The following is a 23,906-nucleotide window of genomic DNA, read 5'->3' as shown; positions in this document are numbered from 1 at the left end:
CACACATTTACACCAACCACAACCACAGGCCTTCTCCCAGGGGGGAAATGCCTAATATGAAGGGTATAACTTTAAGGAGATTGGAGGAATAGTAGGGGGGATGGCAGAGAGTGGCGGGTGCGTGCAACACCCTACCACCCTGGAGGTTCAGGCAGATACTTTAGGGATATTTAAGAGACTCTTAGGATGAAAGAAAAATGGAGGGCTATCATGGAGAAAAGGGTAAGGTTAAAAGGTTGGCACGTATCACTGTTCTATATTCTATGTTCTAACCCACATTCCCATCAACTCTTCCCACTCACCCACACGCTGGGGACAAAGTACTGTGAACCCACTGACCCACCCTGATGTGGGAAGGAACCAGAGCACCCAGGCAGATGCATGTGGTCACAGGGAGAGCGTACAAGTTCCTCAGACAGTGGCCGAACCTGGCACTCTTGCTGCTCCAGGTTGCTGCCGTGTTGCGAAGATTAGCTTCATGTGTCACATGTTCACTGAAACATCACGGCATACAGTGAAATGCATCATTTGTATCAACAACCAACACAGTCTGAGGGTGGGCTGAGGACAGCCTGACAGTGTCACCAACACAGTATGTCCACAACTCGCTCTGTCTTTGGACTGTAACCTGGAGTTAAACTAACCATTGTGCTACCTTACAGAGAATGTGAGGAATTGAACCCGGAGTTACACTAACCACTGTGCTACCTTACAGAGAGTGGGAGGAATTGAACCCGGAGTTACACTAACCACTGTGCTACCTTACAGAGAGTGGGAGGAATTGAACCCGGAGTTACACTAACCATTGTGCTACCTTACGGAGAGTGGGAGGAATTGAACCCGGAGTTACACTAACCATTGTGCTACCTTACAGAGAATGTGAGGAATTGAACCCGGAGTTACACTAACCACTGTGCTACCTTACAGAGAGTGGGAGGAATTGAACCCGGAGTTACACTAACCATTGTGCTACCTTACAGAGAATGTGAGGAATTGAACCCGGAGTTACACTAACCACTGTGCTACCTTACAGAGAGTGGGAGGAATTGAACCCGGAGTTACACTAACCACTGTGCTACCTTACAGAGAGTGGGAGGAATTGAACCCGGAGTTACACTAACCGCTGTGCTACCTTACAGAGAGTGGGAGGAATTGAACCCGGAGTTACACTAACCACTGTGCTACCTTACAGAGAGTGGGAGGAATTGAACCCGGAGTTACACTAACCACTGTGCTACCTTACAGAGAGTGGGAGGAATTGAACCCGGAGTTACACTAACCACTGTGCTACCTTACAGAGAGTGGGAGGAATTGAACCCGGAGTTACACTAACCACTGTGCTACCTTACAGAGAGTGGGAGGAATTGAACCCGGAGTTACACTAACCACTGTGCTACCTTACAGAGAGTGGGAGGAATTGAACCCGGAGTTACACTAACCACTGTGCTACCTTACAGAGAGTGGGAGGAATTGAACCCGGAGTTACACTAACCACTGTGCTACCTTACAGAGAGTGGGAGGAATTGAACCCGGAGTTACACTAACCACTGTGCTACCTTACAGAGAGTGGGAGGAATTGAACCCGGAGTTACACTAACCACTGTGCTACCTTACAGAGAGTGGGAGGAATTGAACCCGGAGTTACACTAACCACTGTGCTACCTTACAGAGAGTGGGAGGAATTGAACCCGGAGTTACACTAACCACTGTGCTACCTTACAGAGAGTGGGAGGAATTGAACCCGGAGTTACACTAACCACTGTGCTACCTTACAGAGAGTGGGAGGAATTGAACCCGGAGTTACACTAACCACTGTGCTACCTTACAGAGAGTGGGAGGAATTGAACCCGGAGTTACACTAACCACTGTGCTACCTTACAGAGAGTGGGAGGAATTGAACCCGGAGTTACACTAACCACTGTGCTACCTTACAGAGAGTGGGAGGAATTGAACCCGGAGTTACACTAACCACTGTGCTACCTTACAGAGAGTGGGAGGAATTGAACCTGGAGTTACACTAACCATTGTGCTACCTTACGGAGAGTGGGAGGAATTGAACCCGGAGTTATACTAACCACTGTGCTACCTTACAGAGAGTGGGAGGAATTGAACCCGGAGTTACACTAACCACGGTGCTACCTTACAGAGAGTGGGAGGAATTGAACCCGGAGTTACACTAACCACTGTGCTACCTTACAGAGAGTGGGAGGAATTGAACCCGGAGTTACACTAACCACTGTGCTACCTTACAGAGAGTGGGAGGAATTGAACCCGGAGTTACACTAACCACTGTGCTACCTTACAGAGAGTGGGAGGAATTGAACCCGGAGTTACACTAACCACTGTGCTACCTTACAGAGAGTGGGAGGAATTGAACCCGGAGTTACACTAACCACTGTGCTACCTTACGGAGAGTGGGAGGAATTGAACCCGGAGTTACACTAACCACTGTGCTACTTGACCCCTCATGAAGAGGAGATTTTCAGCGCAAGGGTTCCTTACCTTCAGCTCCTGCATGGTAAGCTCTTTGCCTTGCTCCCTGGCACTGTCAATCAGAATATCCAAGGCATCGGAGTAATCCTTATCTTGTTTGCTCTGCAGCTTCTCGCTGATGGCTTTTTCCAGGTACTTGTAGAGGTTGTCCCGAGCTCGCATTCCCTACAGGAAAGGGACAGCATTTTCAGACCCACTTGCTTATCATGGGTACATCGAAGCATTCGGTGCATCATAAACACAGGAGATCCCGTAGATGCTGCAAATCCGGAGGGACTCTCACACAAAATGCGGCAGGAGCTCAGCAGGTCAGGCAGCATCGATGGGGAAGAATAAAGGTTCAACGTTTCGAGCCGAGACCCTTCTTCAGAAATGACCTCAACAGAATGCAGCCTGACCTGCTGAGCCCCTCCAGCATTTTGTGTGAGAAAACGTTCAGTGAAATGTGTCGTTTGCATCAACAACCAACACAGTTCAAGGATGTGCTGGGGGAAGCCTGCAAGTATGGCCATGCTTCCAACACCAACATAGCATGCTCACAACATACTAACCCTAACCTGTACGTCTTTGGACTGTGGGAGGAAACCAGAGCACCCAGAGGAAACCCACACAGTCACGGAGAGAACATACAAACTCCTTACAGGCAGCGGCAGGAACAGAACCCCAGTCAGTGTTTGCTGGTGTTGTAAGGCAAACCGCAAGGCCATCATGTCACCCCATGACAGGACAGCCGATTCAGACTCAGTGACAGAATGGTCAAAAGATCGGAACTGTAAGGAGGAAGAAGTTACAGGGAGAAGAAAGAAGGATTTGAAATGACAGGGATAAAAAAGTTTCAAGGATATGTCACAACAAATGGAGCTGAATTAACATCCACTGACATATCACAAGGTGCTGGGGGAGAGGGGTCACTAAGAGACAGTGTGAGGGGGCTGGATTTACATCAGTGGGGATACAGTCAGTGACACAGGGCGCTGGAGGAGGGGGTCACAGTGGGACAGTGTGAGGGAGCTGGATTAATGTCAGTAGGGATACAGCAGTCAAAATTAGTCTGTCATCCGAGAGTCCAATTTAATACATTTTGGAGCTGGATCTAACTTGTACCTTCCTATAGCCGCTGAAGGGGAAGTCCAACGGTAAGGAGAAGAGGTTGGCGATGAGTTGTTCGAAGCTCTCTGACAGGAGATCGAGATCTTCCTCGGAGACACGGAAACCCAGCAGGACGCGGACTGCAATGCGGAAGGTGAGCTTCTTGGCCTGCTGGTAGACAGTGATGGGTTCTCCACTGCTGCTCCAGTCCCTAATCCCATCCTGGATTGCTTGCTGGATCTTTGGAAGGTAGCACTCCAAAGCCTCATGGCTGAACACTTTGGCGAAGATCTAGGAATTGGAAAGAACACAAACCATGTTACACTTCTCCTGCGAGTCTGTCTGGACCGTCTGCTGTATTCAGTGCAGGCTCTTCTGCATCGAGTCCTAGAACACAGAAACAGACAGCCTTCTCCCATCGACCTGCAACCAGACCATAGCCCTTCATACCCTTACCATCCATGTACCTATCCAAATTTATATTAAATGTTTAAATCCAATTTGCCTGCACCAGTGCTGCTGGCAGCTTGTTCCACATTCTCACCACCCTCTGGGTGAAGACATTCCCCCTCAAGTTCCTCTTCATCATTTCACCTTTCACCCTTAACCCATGACCTCTAGTGCGAGTCCCCGCCCAACCTCAATGGAAAAAGCCTGTTTGTGTTACCTTATCTCTACCCCTATATCACGTCTTTGGTGAGGCCACTCCCAGGGTGGAGGAGCAACACCTCATATTCCCTCTGGGTGGTCTCCAACCTGACAATGTGAATATTAATTTTTCTAACTTCTGGCAACTTCAGCCCTTCCATGTTTTGTTCTTTATTCCTTTCTTCATTCTTTCTCCCTTCATACCCCTTCTCTTTTCCTCGGCTGCCCTCTTGCTCCCCTCATCCTTCCTTTCCAATATCCTCTCCTAGCAGATTCCCTCTTCTTCCACCTATCACTTCCCAGCTTCTCACTTCGTCCCCTCTCCCTCACCTATCCACCTCCCCCATCACTTGGTCACACCTATCACCTGCCAGCTTGTACTCCTTCTCCTCATCCTACCCTCCTATTCTGGCTTCTTCCCCCTTCCTTTCCAGTCCTGATGAAGACCATAAGTAAGAGGCAGAATTAGGCCATTCTCCTGCCTTCTCCCCCTGTAACTTTTGATACCCCTACTAATTAAGAACCGAATCAACCTCCACTTTAAATATACCCAATAACTGTGGCAGTGAACTCCAGAGACTTACCACCCTCTGGCTAAAGAAATTCTTCCTCACCTCTGTTCTAAAGGGACGTCTTTCTATTCTGAGGCTGTGTCCTCTGGTCCTAGACTTCTCCCAATATAGGAAACCTTAAGGGTAGCTGGGTGGAGATACATCTCTACCAAAGGTGCTCCTTCCCTCTGCTAACCTGCTGGTCCCTTTCAGCAAGGTGTAGCACTGCTTAACCCCCAGTTCAGGGTCACATGAAGCCATGGGAACAGGTGGTGCAGATCACAAGTCCTGGTTACGCGACCACTGACACCAAGCAGACAATCTCTGAAGAGTATTGATAACGTCTGGGGTCACCTGTTTTGTAAAGACACTGCCCAGCAGAAGGCAATGGCAAACCACTTCTGTAGAAAAATTTGCCAAGAACAATCATGGTCACAAGACCATAACCACCCACATAATGCGACATGGCACATAATGATGATGATGATGAAGGGTCTCAGTCCGAAACGTCAACTCTCTATTCCCCTCCATAGACGCTGCCTGACCTGCTGAATTCCTCCAGCGTTTGTGTATGTGTTGCCCTGGATTTCCAGCATCTGCAGAATCTCTTGTGGTTATGACCATTAACCATGCTTTGAACTGATGCTGGAGGAGGGATCGTGCCTTTAGTAGTTAGAGTTTGGTCTGCCTTAGGACTGATCCAGAGGGCAAACAGCAGGTAACCATGTCGCCACACGACGCAGTTACAACCAGCCACTGTAATCTGACACACAGTGATCGGAAATCACGAGAGGATCCTGATCACCTGGGCCAGTGAGCCAAGGAATAACAGTCAGAGTTTAACTCAAATCAATGTGAGGCAGCACAGTAGCGTCACGGATAGAATAATGTTTCACAGTACCAGCGACGCGGGTTCAATTCCTGCCACTGCCTATAAGGAGTTCGTACATTCTGGCCATAACTGCTCTAGTTCATTACGAACTTTTAAGAGATGTTTAGATAAGCACACGAATGTGTAGAAAGCATAAGGATAAAGGATATGGATGAGATTATTTGGCCATTTGATTACTACCGTAATTGGGTCAGTACAACAGTGTGGGGTAAAGGGCCTGTTCCTGTGCTGTACTGTTCAATGTTCTGTGCCCTTTGATGAGGAGGGTCATGATGAGGGATGTAGCATTACAGTAAAGGGGTGTAAGGTTACAGTGAGGGGAGATAAGGTCACATTGAGGAGTGTAGGTTCACAGTGTGAGGGTATAAGGTCACATTGAGGGATGTAGGTCATGGTGAGGGGTGTAGGTTCACGGTGAGGGGTGTAGGTTCACGGTGAGGGGTGTAGGCTCACTGTGAGAGGTGTAGGTTCACGGTGCGGGGTGTAGGTTCATGGTGAGGGGTGTAGGTTCACAGTGTGGGGTGTAGGTTCACAGTGAGGGGTGTAGGTTCACGGTGAAGGGTGTAGGGGTCACGATCAGGGGTGTAGGGTCACAGTGAGGGGTGTAGGGTCACAGTGAGGGGTGTAGGTTCACGGTGTGGGGTGTAGGTTCACAGTGAGGGGTGTAAGTTCATGGTGAAGGGTGTAGGGGTCACGATCAGGGGTGTAGGGTCATAGTGAGGGGTATAGGTTCACGGTGAATGGTGTAGGTTCACAGTGAGGGGTGTAGGTTCACGGTGAGGGGTGTAGGTCACGGTGAGGGGTGTAAGGTCACAGTGAAGGGTGTAGGGTCACGGTAAGGGGTGTAGGGTCACAGTGAGGGGTGTAGGTCACGGTGAGGGGTGTAGGGTCACAGTGAGGGGTGTAGGTTCACGGTGAGTGGTGTAGGTTCACAGTGAGGGGTGTAGGTTCACGGTGAGTGGTGTAGGTCACGGTGAGGGGTGTAGGTCACGGTGAGGGGTGTAAGGTCACAGTGAAGGGTGTAGGGTCACGGTGAGGGGTGTAGGGTCATGGTGAGGGGTGTAGGTCACGGTGAGGGGTGTAGGGTCACAGTGAGGGGTGTAGGGTCACAGTGAGTGGTGTAGGATCACAGTGAGGGGTGTAAGGTCACGGTGAGGGGTGTAGGGTCACAGTGAGGGGTGTAGGTTCACGGTGAGGGATGTAGGGTCACAGTGAGGGGTGTAGGTCATGGTGTGGGGTGTAGGTTCACAGTGAGGGGTGTAGGTTCACAGTGAGGGGGTGCAAGGTCACGGTGAGGGGTGTAGGGGTCACAGTGTGGGGTGTAGGTTCACGGTGAGGGATGTAGGTTCACGGTGAGGGGTGTAGGTCATGGTGAGGGCTGTAGGTCACGGTGAGGGGTGTAGGTCACGGTGAGGGGTGTAGGTCATGGTGAGGGGTGTAGGTCACGGTGAGGGGTGTAGGTCATGGTGAGGGGTGTAGGTCACGGTGAGGGGTGTAGGGTCACAGTGAGGAGTGTAGGTTCACAGTGAGGGGGTGCAAGGTCACGGTGAGGGGTGTAGGGGTCACAGTGTGGGGTGTAGGTTCACGGTGAGGGGTGTAGGGTCACAGTGTGGGGTGTAGGTTCACAGTGAGGGATGTAGGTTCACGGTGAGGGCTGTAGGTCATGGTGAGGGGTGTAGGGTCACAGTGAGGGGTGTAGGGTCACAGTGAGGGGTGTAGGTCATGGTGAGGGGTGTAGGGTCACAGTGAGGGGTGTAGGTTCATGGTGAGTGGTGTAGGTTCACAGTGAGGGGTGTAGGGTCACAGTGAGGGGTGTAGGTCACGGTGAGGGGTGTAGGGTCACAGTGAGGGGTGTAGGGTCACAGTGAGGGGTGTAGGTCACGGTGAGGGGTGTAGGGTCACAGTGAGGGGTGTAGGTTCACGGTGAGTGGTGTAGGGTCACAGTGAGGGGTGTAGGGTCACAGTGAGGGGTGTAGGGTCACAGTGAGGGGTGTAGGTCACGGTGAGGGGTGTAGGTCACGGTGAGGGGTGTAGGGTCACAGTGAGGGGTGTAGGGTCACAGTGAGGGGTGTAGGTCACGGTGAGGGGTGTAGGGTCACAGTGAGGGGTGTAGGTCACGGTGAGGGGTGTAGGGTCACAGTGAGGGGTGTAGGTTCACGGTAAGTGGTGTAGGTTCACGGTGAGGGGTGTAGGGTCACAGTGAGGGGTGTAGGTCACAGTGAGGGGTGTAGGTCACGGTGAGGGGTGTAGGGTCACAGTGAGGGGTGTAGGGTCACAGTGAGGGGTGTAGGTCACGGTGAGGGGTGTAGGTTCACGGTGAGGGGTGTAGGGTCACAGTGAGGGGTGTAGGTCACGGTGAGGGGTGTAGGGTCACAGTGAGGGGTGTAGGTTCACGGTGAGGGATGTAGGTTCACAGTGAGGGGTGTAGGGTCACAGTGAGGGGTGTAGGTCACGGTGAGGGGTGTAGGGTCACAGTGAGGGGTGTAGGTCACGGTGAGGGATGTAGGTTCACAGTGAGGGGTGTAGGGTCACAGTGAGGGGTGTAGGTCACGGTGAGGGGTGTAGGGTCACAGTGAGGGGTGTAGGTCACGGTGAGGGGTATAGGGTCACAGTGAGGGGTGTAGGGTCACAGTGAGGGGTGTAGGTCACAGTGAGGGGTGTAGGTCACGGTGAGGGGTGTAGGGTCACAGTGAGGGGTGTAGGGTCACAGTGAGGGGTGTAGGTCACGGTGAGGGGTGTAGGGTCACAGTGAGGGGTGTAGGTTCACGGTAAGTGGTGTAGGTTCACGGTGAGGGGTGTAGGGTCACAGTGAGGGGTGTAGGTCACGGTGAGGGGTGTAGGGTCACAGTGAGGGGTGTAGGTTCACGGTGAGTGGTGTAGGTTCACAGTGAGGGGTGTAGGTTCACGGTGAGGGGTGTAGGTTCACAGTGAGGGGTGTAGGTCATGGTGAGGGGTGTAGGTCACGGTGAGGGGTGTAGGTCATGGTGAGGGGTGTAGGTTCACAGTGAGGGGTGTAGGTCATGGTGAGGGGTGTAGGGGTCACAGTGTGGGGTGTAGGTTCACGGTGAGGGATGTAGGTTCACAGTGAGGGGTGTAGGGTCACAGTGAGGGGTGTAGGTCACGGTGAGGGGTGGAGGGTCACAGTGAGGGGTGTAGGGTCACAGTGAGGGGTGTAGGTCACGGTGAGGGGTGTAGGGTCACAGTGAGGGGTGTAGGTTCACGGTGAGTGGTGTAGGTTCACAGTGAGGGGGTGCAAGGTCATGGTGAGGGGTGTAGGGGTCACAGTGTGGGGTGTAGGTTCACGGTGAGGGATGTAGGTTCACAGTGAGGGGTGTAGGGTCACAGTGAGGGGTGTAGGTCACGGTGAGGGGTGTAGGGTCACAGTGAGGGGTGTAGGTCACGGTGAGGGGTATAGGGTCACAGTGAGGGGTGTAGGGTCACAGTGAGGGGTGTAGGTTCACGGTGAGTGGTGTAGGTTCACGGTGAGGGGTGTAGGGTCACAGTGAGGGGTGTAGGTCACGGTGAGGGGTGTAGGGTCACAGTGAGGGGTGTAGGTTCACGGTGAGTGGTGTAGGTTCACAGTGAGGGGTGTAGGGTCACAGTGAAGGGTGTAGGTCACGGTGAGGGGTGTAGGGTCACAGTGAGGAGTGTAGGTTCACGGTGAGTGGTGTAGGTTCACAGTGAGTGGTGTAGGTTCACAGTGAGGGGTGTAAGGTCACGGTGAGGGTTGTAGGTTCACAGTGAGGGGTGTAAGGTCACGGTGAGGGGTGTAGGGTCACAGTGAGGGGTGTAGGTTCACGGTGAGTGGTGTAGGTTCACAGTGAGGGGTGCAAGGTCATGGTGAGGGGTGTAGGGGTCACAGTGTGGGGTGTAGGTTCACGGTGAGGGATGTAGGTTCACAGTGAGGGGTGTAGGTCATGGTGAGGGGTGTAGGGTCACAGTGAGGAGTGTAGGTTCACGGTGAGTGGTGTAGGTTCACAGTGAGTGGTGTAGGTTCACAGTGAGGGGTGTAAGGTCACGGTGAGGGGTGTAGGTTCACGGTGAGGGGTGTAAGGTCACGGTGAGGGGTGTAGGGTCACAGTGAGGGGTGTAGGTTCACGGTGAGTGGTGTTAAGGTCACAGTGAGGGGTGCAAGGTCATGGTGAGGGGTGTAGGGGTCACAGTGTGGGGTGTAGGTTCACGGTGAGGGGTGTAGGTTCACAGTGAGGGGTGTAGGTCATGGTGAGGGGTGTAGGGTCACAGTGAGGGGTGTAGGGTCACAGTGAGGGGTGTAGGTCACGGTGAGTGGTGTAGGGTCACAGTGAGGGGTGTAGGTCACGGTGAGGGGTGTAGGGTCACAGTGAGGGGTGTAGGTTCATGGTGAGTGGTGTAGGTTCACAGTGAGGGGTGTAGGGTCACAGTGAGGGGTGTAGGTCACGGTGAGGGGTGTAGGGTCACAGTGAGGGGTGTAGGTTCACGGTGAGGGATGTAGGTTCACAGTGAGGGGTGTAAGGTCATGGTGAGGGGTGTAGGTTCACAGTGAGGGGTGTAGGTTCACAGTGAGGGGTGTAAGGTCATGGTGAGGGGTGTAGGTTCACAGTGAGGGGTGTAGGTTCACAGTGAGGGGTGTAGGTTCACAGTGTGGGGTGTAGGTTCATGGTGAGGGGTGTAGGTCATGGTGAGGAGTGTAGGTTCATGGTGAGGAGTGTAGGTTCACAGTGTGGGTTGTAGGTTCATGGTGAGGGGTGTAGGGGTCATGATCAAGTGTGTAGGGTCACAGTGAGGGTTGTAGGGGTCACAGTGAGAGGTGTAGGGGTCATGATGAGGGGTGTAGGGTCACAGTGAGGGGTGTCGTGTTCATGGGAGGTGTTGTTTTGTCACAGTGAGGAGGTAAGGTACTGAGGGTTAAATTCAGAAGCTGACACTGCCGTGTCTGTTGAGCATTGGAGCAGGCCTCCCCTCTGCAGTCCCAGCAGTTAGCAGCGCACACAGCTCTCTCAATCGGCCATTGTCTCCAGGGCAGACCGGGACCGCAGCCTGTAGACTGGGATCTCTCAAACCCACGGGAAGTGCAGGCTCAGTGCCTGACCTTTCCAGGCTGCCTCGCTGCAGAATGGTTCCCCTCATCAGTACAGAGGTAAGATTTTCCTGGCTCTGACTCTTTGTGTTTATATAATTCACTTTCAGCTCTCAGCTCATTCCAATAATGTCCACGGTTCAATGCCGTTCCACCCAACAGCTTCCCTCGTTATCTCAATCTGTCCTAACTTTATCCACTCTGTAGCTCCTGAGGCAAGGGGCACAGGGAATTCTCAGAGTTACCGAGCCAAAGTGGGAGCACATGGGACTTACAGGTGCTGGAGACATCAGAGACTGCAGATAATGGATCACAAGAGACTGCAGAGGGCCGTAGATGTGGCCAGTTCCATTGCAGGCCCAACCTCCCCACCGTCGAGGATATCTTATTTATTGATTTAGTGACACAGCTCGCAATAGGCCCCTCCAGTCCTTCGAGCCACACCGCCCAGCAGCCCCCGACAACCCTGATTTAACCCTGACCGAACCACGGGACAATTTACAATGACCAATGAACCTAGCCAATTTGTCTTTGGACCGTGGAAGGAAACAGGAGAAACTGGAGCTTCAAGAAGGTGACGTCCATCATTAAGGACCCTCACCACCCAGGAGATGCCTTCTTCAAAGTAAATGTTTTAAACACTCAATGCTTCAGGAACAACTTCTTCCCCTCTGCCTTCAGATCTCTGGATGGACATGAACACTACCTCACTATTCCTTATACGCTATTAGTTTGACTTTGTAATATTTAATGCCTTTGCACTCTTCTGCTGCCTCTAAAGAATACATTTCACATCACATAAAACAGTGCTAATAAATTTGATTCTCATTGTGGAGCAAAAATAAAATTATGGAGGAACTCAGCAGATCTGGTCACCGAATTATAGGAAAGATGTCAACAAAATAGAGAGAATACAGAGAAGATTTACTAGAATGTTACCTGGGTTTCAGCACCTAAGTTACAGGGAGGGGTTGAACAAGTTAGGTCTTTATTCTTTGGAGCGTAGAAGGTTGAGGGGGGACTTGATAGAGGTATTTAAAATTAAGAGGGGGATAGATAGAGTTGACGTGGATAGGCTTTTTCAATTAAGAGTAGGGGAGATTCAAACAAGAGGACATGAGTTGAGAGTTAGGGGGCAAAAGTTTAAGGGTAACACGAAGGGGAATTTCTTTACTCAGAGAGTGGTAGCTGTGTGGAACGAGCTTCTAGTAGAAGTGGTAGAGGCAGGTTTGTTATTGTCATTTAAAGTAAAATTGGATAGGTATATGGACAGGAAAGGAATGGAGGGTTATGGGCTGAGTGCAGGCCGGTGGGACTAGGTGAGAGCAAGCGTTCGGCACGGACTAAAAGGGCCGAGATGGCCTGTTTCCTTGTAATGGTTATATGGTTATCATGTAAGCATCTAGAACACAAAGCAGTACAGCCATTCGGCCCACGATGTTGCGCCAAACTTTACTCTAAAATTAATGTAACAAAGGCTGCAGTGTGACAGGGAGAACAGGCAATGTTTTGGGTCAAGGACACTTCGTCAGGACTAGGAGGAGAGGAAGGGTCTTGACCCAAAACATCCAATGTTCATTTCCCTCCTCGCCTGCTGAGTCCCTCCAGAAGATTGCTCTTAGTTCGAGCTTCCAGGAGTTGAGGGAACGACGATTCATACCACTGTGGCGGAGAGGAACTGCCACCAATCAGTTAGACCCCTGCTCTGTGGGCCAAAATCAACACGGTACCACCAGGATAAAGGACCTCCCAAACCCAACCCCCAGCCCAAGAGAGTGATAGTGAAGGTGGAAGCCTGTGACCAGCGATCGGCGCTGGAACCCCTGCAGTGTGTTACTGATCTGGATATGAGTGCATCAGTATTCCGGTCACCCAACTCGAGTAGAAAGGGGTTGTCTATTGGTACATTCTCTGATGGCTGTAGAGGCCGATCTGGGATTCACATATTCTGCAGCAGTGTGTGCGAGGGTAAGTGTGGCTGTGGTTAGTGGTTAGGTCTTTTAGTTGTTCCTTCTCTCCTTTCACAGCTGCCACTTGTTCAACAATAGTGTGCAATGTCTTCTTGGTTTTAGAAGTCATGTTGAGTTTCTTCAGGCTGATTTTGATGTTATCTTTCAAGTGTTTCCTTTTCCCAACAGGGATTCGCTGACTTTCCTTCAACTGTGAGTGAAGGATCTGTCAGGGGAGATGTGAGTTTGGCATTGGATGATATGACCTGTCCATTGGAGTTGGAATTGCTTTATTATGGTGGAGATGCTGTTCACATTGGCCTCCTCCAGTACTCTGTCATTAGTTCATCTGTCCTTCCAGCTGTCCCAAAGTACAATACACTGCACCACAGTGTCCCAGTGTGACTGTAGGCTTGTAAAGCACTGCACCACAGTGTCCCAGTGTGACTGTAGGCTTGTAAAACACTGCAATACAGTGTCCCAGTGTGACTGTAGGGTTGTAATACACTGCAATACAGTGTCCCAACATAACTGTAGGCTTGTAATATTCTGAACTACAGCTTCCCAGTGTGACTGTAGGGTTGTAATACACTGCAATAGACTGTCCCAACGTAACTGTAGGCTTGTAATATTCTGAACTACAGCTTCCCAGTGTAACTGTAGAGTTGTAATACACTGCAATACAGTGTCCCAACATAACTGTAGGCTTGTGTAAAGCACTGCAATAGACTGTCCCAATGTAACTGTAGGCTTGTAATATTCTGAACTACAGCTTCCCAGTGTAACTGTAGGGTTGTAATACACTGCAATAGACTGTCCCAATGTAACTGTAGGCTTGTAATATTCTGAACTACAGCTTCCTAGTGTAACTGTAGGCTTCCAGTACAATATGCTGAAGATTTTCCACACACCGTCAGCTTGCGACCTAACACATGGCGACTCACAATATAACAAGCTGTGGGTGTGATATAAAACGAAGCTCACAGTGTGAGGGACACATTCATCAATTACGTTCGCTTGTAAAAATAGCTGTCATTATTCAGCTCACTTGTGAATGCTGGGAACCTCACCCCAGGTACAGAAGCACGGAACAGATTTTAAAAAAAGCAAGCTGGTTATCTCCTCAGGCTCTCTCTTGGTCTCGGAAAAGCAGAGCATGACTCTTCCACTTGCTCCGGAAGTTCAGCTGCAGCTTTATAAAACTCTGGGTAGGCTGCGTCACCCCAGTATAGGAAGGATGTCCAGGTTTTGGAGAGGGCACAAGAGAGTTACCAGGATTGCCTGGGATAGAGGGTGTGTGCTATAATGAAAAACTGAACAAAATTGCATTGATTTCCCTGGAGCAGCAAAGGTCGAGGAGAGATGTGATGGAGGATTACGAGATTGTAAGAACCGTAGACAGACAGTATCTTTGTCCCAGGGTGGAAATGTTTAATACCAGAGGGCATGCTTTTAAGGTGAGAGGGGGTTCATTTCAAAGGTGAGTGCTGGGTGCCTGGAATGCCCTGCCAGGGGTGGTGATGGAGGCAGATACTTTAGGGATGTTTAAGAAAGGTTTAGATAGGCTCGTGAATATGAGGGAAGTGGAAGGAAATGGACATTGTGTGGGCAGAAGCAATTAGTTTAATTGGCCATTTGATTTCTACGATATTTGGTTCAGCACCGCGTAGTGGATAGAGTGCCTGTTCCTGTCCTGTCCTGTACTCTTCTAGGTTGTGTGGGCACTAGCCTCCCCACCAGCAATGCATCTTCAAGAAGTGATGCAGCTAGAAGGTTGCACCCATCGGTAGATACCCTCGCCACTCAGCACATGCCCTCTTCTCATTGCTATCATCGAGGAAGAGGCACAGGGGCTTGAAGACACACATTCAACATTGTAGAAACAGCTTCTTCCCCTCTAATATCTGAATGGACAATGAACCTCACTATTTTGCTCTCTTTTCAGTGTGAACTGCCTGTTCCGACAGCTCCCTCCTGAAAAGCTCTATCGGGCTGTTAAACAAAACTTCACACCTTCTTAAAAGTTTCTTTCCCCAGACAGTTATTCAAATCAATCATTCTGGTTAGCCCGCCTGCACCCAGCTCTCTCTATTACCCCCGTCACTACACTGTAAATGCTTACAGCCACTTTTTATAATGCTCTTTGCATTGCTGGGGGCAGCCTGCAAGAGTCACCATGTGCCAACATAGCATGCCCACAATTCACTAATCCTGATCGGCCATAACCTTCTCTGGGCTGCGTGGTGTAGCGAGGGTGGAAGTTTCTTCCTGAGCAATCCTTTCGTTGTTATTCCTTTGATTAGAAATTTCCCTGTTGTCATTCTGCTGTAAGCCGGGCACCTTTAGCCAAGTCTCCTCTCCACACCAAGGTTCGCCCATTTATGCCTTATGAGGACAGGCTGAGTGAGTAAAGCAGAGAAGGAGGACGAGAGGTGACTTGATAGAGTGTACAAGATGATACGAGGCATAGATAGAAAGGACATCCAGAGACTTCTTCCCAGAAATGGCTAATAGCAGGGGGACATAACTTGAAGGTGATTGGAGGGAAGTATAGAGGGGATATCAGAGGTAGGTTTTTTACACAGACAGTGGCGGGTTCATGGAACGCATTGCCAAAGCTGATGGTAAAGGTAGATATATTAGGGGCATTTAAGAAACGTTTCTCTTCTCCTTACCTGCCTATTGCCTTCCTCTGGTGCCCCTTCTCCTTCCCTTTCTCCCAGGGCCCACTCTTGCCTCCTGTCAAGATCCCTTCTTCAGCCCTTTACCTTTTCTACCCATCACCTCCCAGCTTCTCACTTCATTCCCTTACCTCACTCACCCACCTTTTCCCTCACCTGATCTCACGTATCACCCGCCAGCTCATCCTCCTTCCCCTCCCCCACCTTCTTATTCTGCTTTTCCCTCCCCCCCCCTTCCTTTCCAGTCCTGATGAAGGGCTTTGGCCCAAAATATTGACCATTTATTCCCCTCCATAGATGCTGCCTGACCAGCTGATTTCCTCCAGTATTTTGTGTATGTTGCTCTTATTTAGGGACATGAATTATGGAGGGCTATGCAAGAGGGAATGGTTAGAATTATCTTATAGTAGGTTGAAAGGTCAGCATAACATCATTTGTAGAAGGGTCTGTACAACGCTGTAATATTCTGTTCTATGTTCATATTTGCTGCATAATTGGCTACTCCCTCAAACCCTTTTCCCCTCTCTACATGGACAGTGAAGGATTTACCTTGGATTGGCTCAAGTTAGATACTTGAATAGGCATCTCCTCTGCGTTACATGCAACTACTGCGCCCTCTGCTGAACTTCTGGCACCATTGCAGCTCGATGGCAAGAGGATCAGGGCAGCAGTGGCGCGACTGGTCCTCAGTATCAAGATTTCAAGACGTCTCACTCTGCAAACTCAGCTCACAATTCTTAGCACTGTTCCCTCTTAGGAGTATTTGATGGCTATGGGCCTGTATCCATTGGAGTTTAAAAGAATGACGGGGGGGTGGGGGGGGGAATCCCATTGAAAACTATCAAATATTGTAAGGTATAGATAGAGTGGATGTGTAGAGGATGTTTCATCTAAAGCAGGTGATCAGGAGGTTCTTGATTAGCAAGGGTGTCAAAGGTTATGGGGAAAAGACAGGAGAATGGGGTTGCGAGGGATCATAAATCAGCCATGATAGAATGGCGGAGAAGACTTGATGGGCTAAATGGCTTAATGCTGCTCCTATGTCTTATGGTCTTGTAGCCTCATTGAAAGACCTAGATAGGGTGGACACACAGAGGATGTTTCCGATAGTGGGAGAGTCTAGAACCAGAGGGAAGAGCCTCAGAGTACAAGGACTTCCCTTTAAAAGAGAAGGTATTTCTTTAGCCAGAGGGTGGTGAATCTGTGAAATTCATTGGCACGGGTGGCTGTTGAACCCAAGTCATCAGGCATATTCAAACTGATGGGTTCTTGATTAGTAAGGGCATCATATTATGGGAAGAAGGCAGGAAACTGGGGAGAAGGTAGGAGAATTATTCAGTAGAGCCTTAAATTCAGAAGAGCTTAAGAGATCAAAACTGCAGGTGCACAAGTTCTTGCACAGTTGGAGGACTGGAAGGGGTTAGACCAGAGGGGGAGAAGGAAATTTAAACACCAAGATGGGAAGCTTAAAATGAAAGCTTTTTATATAGGACTATACATATTAGGACAATCTTATCCTACAACCATCAGGCTCCTGAGCCAGTGTGGATAACTTCACTCACCACCACTCTGAACTGACTCCATAACAGTCAGACTCAGTTTCAAGATCTCTGCAACTCATGTCCTCAGTAATTTTTTTTTTTTGTGTGGCTTCTCTTCTTTTGTACATTGTTCTGGTAGTCTGTTCATGTATAGTTTTTCACAAATTCTACTGTATATCTTTATTTTCTTTTAAATGCCTGCAAGAAAATGAATCTCAGGGTAGTATATGGTGACATTTATTTTGAAAATAAATTTACTTTGACTTTGAAATTTGGATGACTCCTAATTTGCAAAGAATTGAAGACCCTGTTGAGGAGTGCTGAGTAGAGTCATGAAGCACTACAACACAAAAACAGGTCCTTCAGTCCATCTAGTCTGATATTTTTGCCTCGTCTTATCGAACAGCCCTCCATACCCCTCCAATCCTTGTACCTATCCAAACTTCTCTTAAATGGTGAAATCAAACCCAAATCCACCATATCTACTGGTACTCATTTCAAACTCTTACCACCCTCTGAGAAGTTCCTCCTCATGTTCCCGTTAAACATTTCACCTTTCACCCTTAACTCCTGAGTTCTCATCTCACCCAACCCCGTTTGAATTTACCCTATCAATACCCTTCATCGGGTGGCAGAGTGGAGATACGTCTCTGCCAAAGGAGGTGTAAGGTGCTCCCTCCCTCCGCTAGCCTGCAGGTCACCCTTGGGTAAGATGTGGCACCTGCTTAGTCCCCAATGAGGGTCATGTGAAGCCATGGGAGCAGGTGGTGGATGGTCGTATGAGCAGCTGGTGCAGATCACATGTCCTGATTAAGTGGCCACTGACGCCAGATAGACAATGTCTGAAGAGGATTGGTAATGGCTGATAATTGATAATTGATATTAACAATCATGGTCATCGCCCACATCATACAACAGAGCACATAATGATGATGGTGGTGTATTACCCTCACAGTTCTGTAAATGTCGATCATATACCCCCGAACAGCAAGGCCAGAAGTTAAAAACAAAACCATTCTGTATGGGGCAGTGCGGGTTAGGGTTTCCTCTGTCAAGGATGCTGAAACATTATATAATTTTCTTTCACAGTCGTGGTAGCCCTGTAAGGTGTCCTCCCTTGGATCAGAGCAGTTTAGAAAAGGAATGATTTTTTCAAGAAAACATTTGACTTAATATGAATAGAACTAAGCTGCCTTATCATTGTCACAGATACCATTAAGAAGTGAGGCAACATCATCCAATCATAGAGTCATGCAACATGAAACAGGCCCTTCGGCTAACGAAGATTCCTATCTCATCTAGTACCATTTGCCCACATTTGGCCCATATCCCGCTGGGGTTCCCACCCTTTTTTATGCCATGGACCAATACCATTAACTGAGTGGTCTGTGGGTGCCAGTATGGGAACACCCCCCCGCCACTCTAAATCTTTCCTTTCTGTGCACCTACCCAAATCTCCTTTAAATCTTCCTACTCTCTCCCTAAGCCTATGCCTTCTAGTTCTTGACCAACACTCACAAAATTCTGGGGGAACTCAGCAGGTCAGGCAGCATCTATGGAGGGGAATAGGCAGTCAATAGTCATGAGGACTGGAAAGGAAGGGGGCAGAAGCCGGCGGAAGAAGAAGGTGGGAGGGAAAAGGAAGGAGTACACGCTGGCAGGTGATTGGAAGAAGGTATGGGGAGGGGTATGTTTTTTATACAGAGAGTGGTGGGTGTGTGGAACACTCTGCCAGGAGCCATGGTAGAAGCATTAGGGAATCTAAAAGACTCTTAGATAAGGAAATAGATAAAAGGAAAATGGAGGACTGGGAGAGGGAAGGATAGGAAGAGTAGGTTAAAATGTGAGCCAAATGGTCTGTCCTGTTTTACGTTCTCAAAGTGCTGCACTAGTCACAGTGAGGTTTCTAGATAGTACTGAGGGATGATGAGTGCAATATCAACTTCCCTCCATGATTCCTCCAATATCCTCTCTGTTCACGTCCTGCAGAGCTTGTCCTCAGCCTCCCTATGCCTGGCAAATTGCACTGGTCACCCAATGCAGTGATCTACTTTAGCAAACTCAGAAAGAGATATGGTGCACGCGATGACATCATCGTCTGTGTAGCTTCCACAGGCCAAGCACCTACTGCACAGAGGTGAAATAGACAGCTTTTAGCCTTTTCTCCTTGGAGCGACGGAGGATGAGAGGTGACCTGATAGAGGTGTATAAGATGATGAGAGGCATTGATCATATGGAGAGTCAGAGACTTTTTCCCAGGGCTGAAATGGCTAGCACGAGGGGGATAGTTTTAAGGTGCTTGGAAATAGGTACCAAAGGGATGTCAGGGGTAAGTTTTTCACACAGAGAGTGGTGGGTGCGTGAAAGCACTGCCAGCGATGGTGGTGGAAGAGGATACAAAAGGTCTTTTAAGAGCCTCTTAGATAGGTACATGGAGCTTAGAAAAATAGACGGCTATGTGGTAGGGAAACACCATTTTCTCTATTGGGCCCTAAGGTCCTCATTGCTTCTTCTTTTACATAAGCACTACCTCATTATCCCTTTTTCCTTTATAGTTTACACTAATATTCGCACAGTACTGCTGTTACAAAACAACAAACTTCACATCATGCACGAGTTCCCAGCCTGGGGTCTACGGACCCCTTGCTTGATGGCATTGGTCCATAGAATGAACCCCAAATGGATCTGACTCTGATTGTGATATCCCTGCGAACCTTGCAATGTCGCAAGCAGGACACGAAGGCACAGGGCACCGGGGGGAGCTTGCAGCCGACCGCATCGGGTGGACAAGGATCCTGAAACAACAGCTTAAGTCAGGCGAGGAAATATTCCTGAAAGCGGCAGAAGACAAACGAGCCCGTAGAAACGGATGCTGCCTCTCCAGCGGAGCTGAAGCCACTAATAGATGGGACGGCCACTCTCACACTGGTCTCGCCCGTCACAGACAGTGCCTGCACCAACAACAGAGAGAGCTGGGATGCAACATCCACGGTCAACCTCGGCCACTGTGAAACCCGGCACGTCGTTGGGTCGTGAAGGTACAGAGTCATAGAACACTATGGCACACAAACAGTCTGTGTTGGTTGTGGATGGAAATGTCACATTTAGCTGTATGTTTCGACATACATGTGATACGTAACTCTGAATCTGAAACTGAATACAACCTGCTGCTCCAGATGTCCTCCAACTCCACTCTTCAGTTATCATCAACATAATTGAAGTTGAGAGTTGGGGGGAGGGGTGGGTGGAATGATCTATGGGAGCTTTGCAGCAGAAAGCTTTTTTATACACTGAACAGTAGGGGCCTGGGACAGGCAGCCAGGGGTGGTGGAGGCCGACATGATAGTGGTGTTTAAGAGAGTGGTGACCGCGTAAATATGCAGAGATCGATGGGATATGGACCATGTATAGGCAGGAAGGATTTAGCTTAATTTGGCATCGTGCTCAGTACAACAGTGTGGGGTGAAGGGCTTGTTCTCATGCTGTACTGTTCTATATTTGCGTTGCCCTCTAGCTCACCTGCATCTATGAATCATTTTCTCCAGGCATTCTAACACCCAGAATTACATTTCTTCACACTTCTCTTTCTTAAACCTTTTTTTTTCAAAGTTTGTTCATCTCATTCAGCACCACAGCTGGTGAATGTGGATCTCTTGGGGCGGATTGTATCATTAGGCCATTGAGTCATTAGCTGCGTACGATGAGTTATACTAAAGGCAGAAACACATCATTGAACATATCGAGCTATGCCGGAGGAACTCAGCAGGTCAGGCAGCATCTATGGAGGGGAGTAAACAGCCCACGTTTCAGGACAAGAACCTTCATCAGGACTGGAAAGGAAGGGGGCAGAAACCAGACTAAGAAGGTAGGGGCAGGGGAAAGAATTCAAGCTGGCAGGTGATAAGTGAGAGCAGGTGAGGTGGAAAGTGGGTGGGTGGAGAAAGGATGATGAAGCGAGAAGCTGGGAGGTGATGGGTGGGAGAGGTACAGGAATCTGAAAGGAGAGGACAGTGGAACATTGGAGAAAGGGGGAACTAAAGAGAGGTGATGGTAGGTGAGAAGAAGAGTAGGGGTGGGAGGGTAACCAGAATAGGGATTGGAAAAAGAGAGAAGGGGAAATGTGCAGAGCTTACCAGAAGTTGGAGAAATTGATGTTCATGACCAGGTTGGAGGCTACACGGGTGGAATATGAGGTGCAGCTCCTCCAACCTGAGTTTAGCCTCATTGTGGCAGTAGTAGGTGGACACCAAAAGACGTTTCATTATGAACATATCAAGGTGGACACCAACAGAATTATGACTGACTTTGATATTTTTTTCCATAATATTTTCCTGCCCTCTCCCCATTACCCTTAACAAAAAAGAACCTCTCAATCCCTACCTTTATGAAACCTTCAATGGCAACACATTCCACAGATTCTCTGGCAAAGAAATTCTTCCTCACCTCAGATTTGAAGGTATGTCCTTTATTGTGAGACTGAGCTATCTGTACCTGGACCCTCCCACTGCTGGAAAACATCCTCTCCAAGACCACTTTATCCAGGCCTGATATCAGTAAATTCTTGAGGGATTTCACCACCCAACACCCCCCTCCCATTTTTCGAAACTCAATCAAGAACAGGCCCTGAGACATTATACATTAAGCCTCTGAACCCACTCCAAGGCCAGTACATCCTTCCTCAGATTCAGACCCAGTGGAATTCACAAACCACGACCAAAAACTTTAAGTATGGAATGAAAGTAAGATATAACGGAATTGTGGAAAAGGCACTGAATAAATACAAAATGTAAAAAAAAAGCAAAGAAATTTGGTCAATTTTGTCAGGGGTTTGCATTATGTTAAATTGCAACACACACATCTTTGAGATGTGATTGCAGTCTAAGTATGTACCAGTGAAGGGGCATTATAGAATACCCTCAGCGAGAAGAGATGAGGTGAGGTGTGCAGGAGTGAAATACATCAGCTGTTTGAGTGAGTGGTGTTGCAACAACATCCTTACACTCAACATCAGGAAGACCAAGGAACTGATTGGAGACCAGAAGGAGGAAGTTGGGAGAAGACACACCTGTCCTCATAGTGGGGTCAGCAGCTTAAAGTTCCCGGGTGTCAACATCTCAGAGGATCTATCCTGGACCCAGCATATTGATGCAATTATGAAGAAGTCACACCAGTGGCTATACTTCATTTGGAATTTGAGGAGATATCGTTTGTCACATGAAGAACGTTTGATGGCTCAGAGACTGTATTCACTAAAATTCGGAAAAATGAAGGATAACCTCATTGAAACCTATCGAATGGTGAAAAGGATGTGGAGAAGAAGCTTCCTATGGTGGGAGAGTCTAAGACGAGAGAACATAGCCTCAGAATAGAGGGGCATCCTTTTAGAACAGAGCTGAAGAGAATTTCTTTAGCCAGAGAGTGGTGAGTCTGTGGAATTCTTTGCCACAAGCATCTGTGGAAGTCAAGTCTTTGTGTATATTTAAGGCAGAGCTTGATAGATTCTTGATTAATCAGAGCATGAAGGGATATTGGGAGAAGGCAGGAGATTAGAGGCTGAGAGGAAAATTGGATCAGCCATGATGAAATAATGGAACAGACTTGATGGGCCAAATGGCCTAATTCTGCTCCATGTCTTGTGGTCTTATGGAGATAAGGAATGCCACCAAAGGCTTACACATTTCTACAGACATACCATGATGCACTGGATTCATCACCATCTGGCGCAGAGGCTCCAATGCACAGGAGGTCATAGACACAGTCACCTCCATCATGGGCACAACTCTCCCCAGATCAACAGCATCTTCAAAGGTGGAGACTCAAGAAGGCGGCATCACACTTCTTTAGTTCGAGCGTCCTCGTTTCTTGTTGGTTGATGATACGTGTGATACAAGTAAGTTTTTCATTATAGGAAGGATGTTGAGAGTGCAAAGAAGATTTACCAGGATGCTGCCTCGATTAGAAAGTATGTCTTATAATAGCTTGAATAAACTGGGGCTTTTCTCCTTGGGGTGAAGGAGGATGAGAAGTGGCTTGATTAAGGTGCACAAAATGGTTAGAGGCACAGATCAAATGGACAGCCAGAGACCTGTTTCTCAGGACAGAAATGGCATCATAAAGGGGCATAATTTTAAGATGATTGGAGGAAAGTGTGGGGGATGTCAGGGGTATTTCTTTTTACAGAGAGGGGTGGGTGTATCGAACACGCTGCCAGGGGTGGTGGTAAAGGCAGATACATTAAATAGGCACATGGATGATAGAAAAATAAAGAGCTATGCAAAAGGGAAGGGTTAGATTAATCTTAGAGTAGGTTAAAAGATTGGCAAAACGTTGTGGGCAGGATGACCTGTATTGTGCTGTACCATTCTATGTTCTTCGTTAAAATTTGCTTGATAACTGATCAGTCTCTCAAGCCCTGCCCTACCCTCTGACTCCTTTCTGCACGTCTAATCAGGGATTTTCCTTAGGTGGGCTAGAGGCAGATATTCAAAACTTGTGTTGGTGTCCACCTTGCTATGTTCTACGTTCGTAACAACTGTACAGACATGGACATCTGCACATGACAATACACTCAAAGCAGACTCTGACATTGCCCATTTAAGGAGAGGGGAAAGGCGTGTTGCCCTTTTAAGAGCTCACCTTCCTCTTGTGGCGATGGATGTCACCAATGGAGTTGACGAGGCTGGTGGACCCCAGTAGCATCCTGGTACTCCGGGGCCACTGGCTGCTCACCAGCGAATGCTCACCCATCAGGATCTTCCTGACGTTCTCCGAGCCTGTAACCCGGATCAGCGGGCGGCCCAGGAGGTGCGTCTTGAAGACATTGCCATACTTCTCGCGCCTCGATGCATGGAAGCTTGAGCCCTGTTGGAGAGCGAGAGGTAGGAGAAAAAAAAAGAGTGAACATCACGATTTGTAAAGTACACCTGCAATGTCTAATCTTCAAGATCTAAATCCTTGAAGATCTAAAAATAGATTGCACCAAGTTAAGGCGAGAGGAGAGAAGCTT

The 23,906-nt window shown here is 48.8% G+C and overlaps 1 protein-coding gene across 5 annotated transcripts in view; it reads right to left on the bottom strand.

Moving 5' to 3' along the window:
- Positions 1-23,906, bottom strand: part of LOC132391963 (cytochrome P450 26B1) — a 59,769-nt gene that overhangs the window by 9,018 nt on the left and 26,845 nt on the right. For all 5 annotated transcript variants that reach the window (XM_059965790.1, XM_059965788.1, XM_059965786.1 and 2 more), the window contains 3 exons: positions 23,537-23,761; positions 3,598-3,873; positions 2,503-2,658 (listed from right to left, as the gene is read on the bottom strand). In XM_059965790.1, coding sequence (XP_059821773.1) covers positions 2,503-2,658; positions 3,598-3,873; positions 23,537-23,647 — 543 coding nt within the window. In that variant the 5' untranslated portion in view covers positions 23,648-23,761. The remainder of the gene's footprint in view (positions 1-2,502; positions 2,659-3,597; positions 3,874-23,536; positions 23,762-23,906) is intronic.

The sequence above is a fragment of the Hypanus sabinus genome, chromosome 3, assembly GCF_030144855.1.
Source record: "Hypanus sabinus isolate sHypSab1 chromosome 3, sHypSab1.hap1, whole genome shotgun sequence".
Classification (NCBI taxonomy): Eukaryota; Metazoa; Chordata; class Chondrichthyes; order Myliobatiformes; family Dasyatidae; genus Hypanus; species Hypanus sabinus.
Note: the sequence above shows the minus strand (reverse complement) of the source record. Positions and strands in the feature narration are given on the sequence as shown.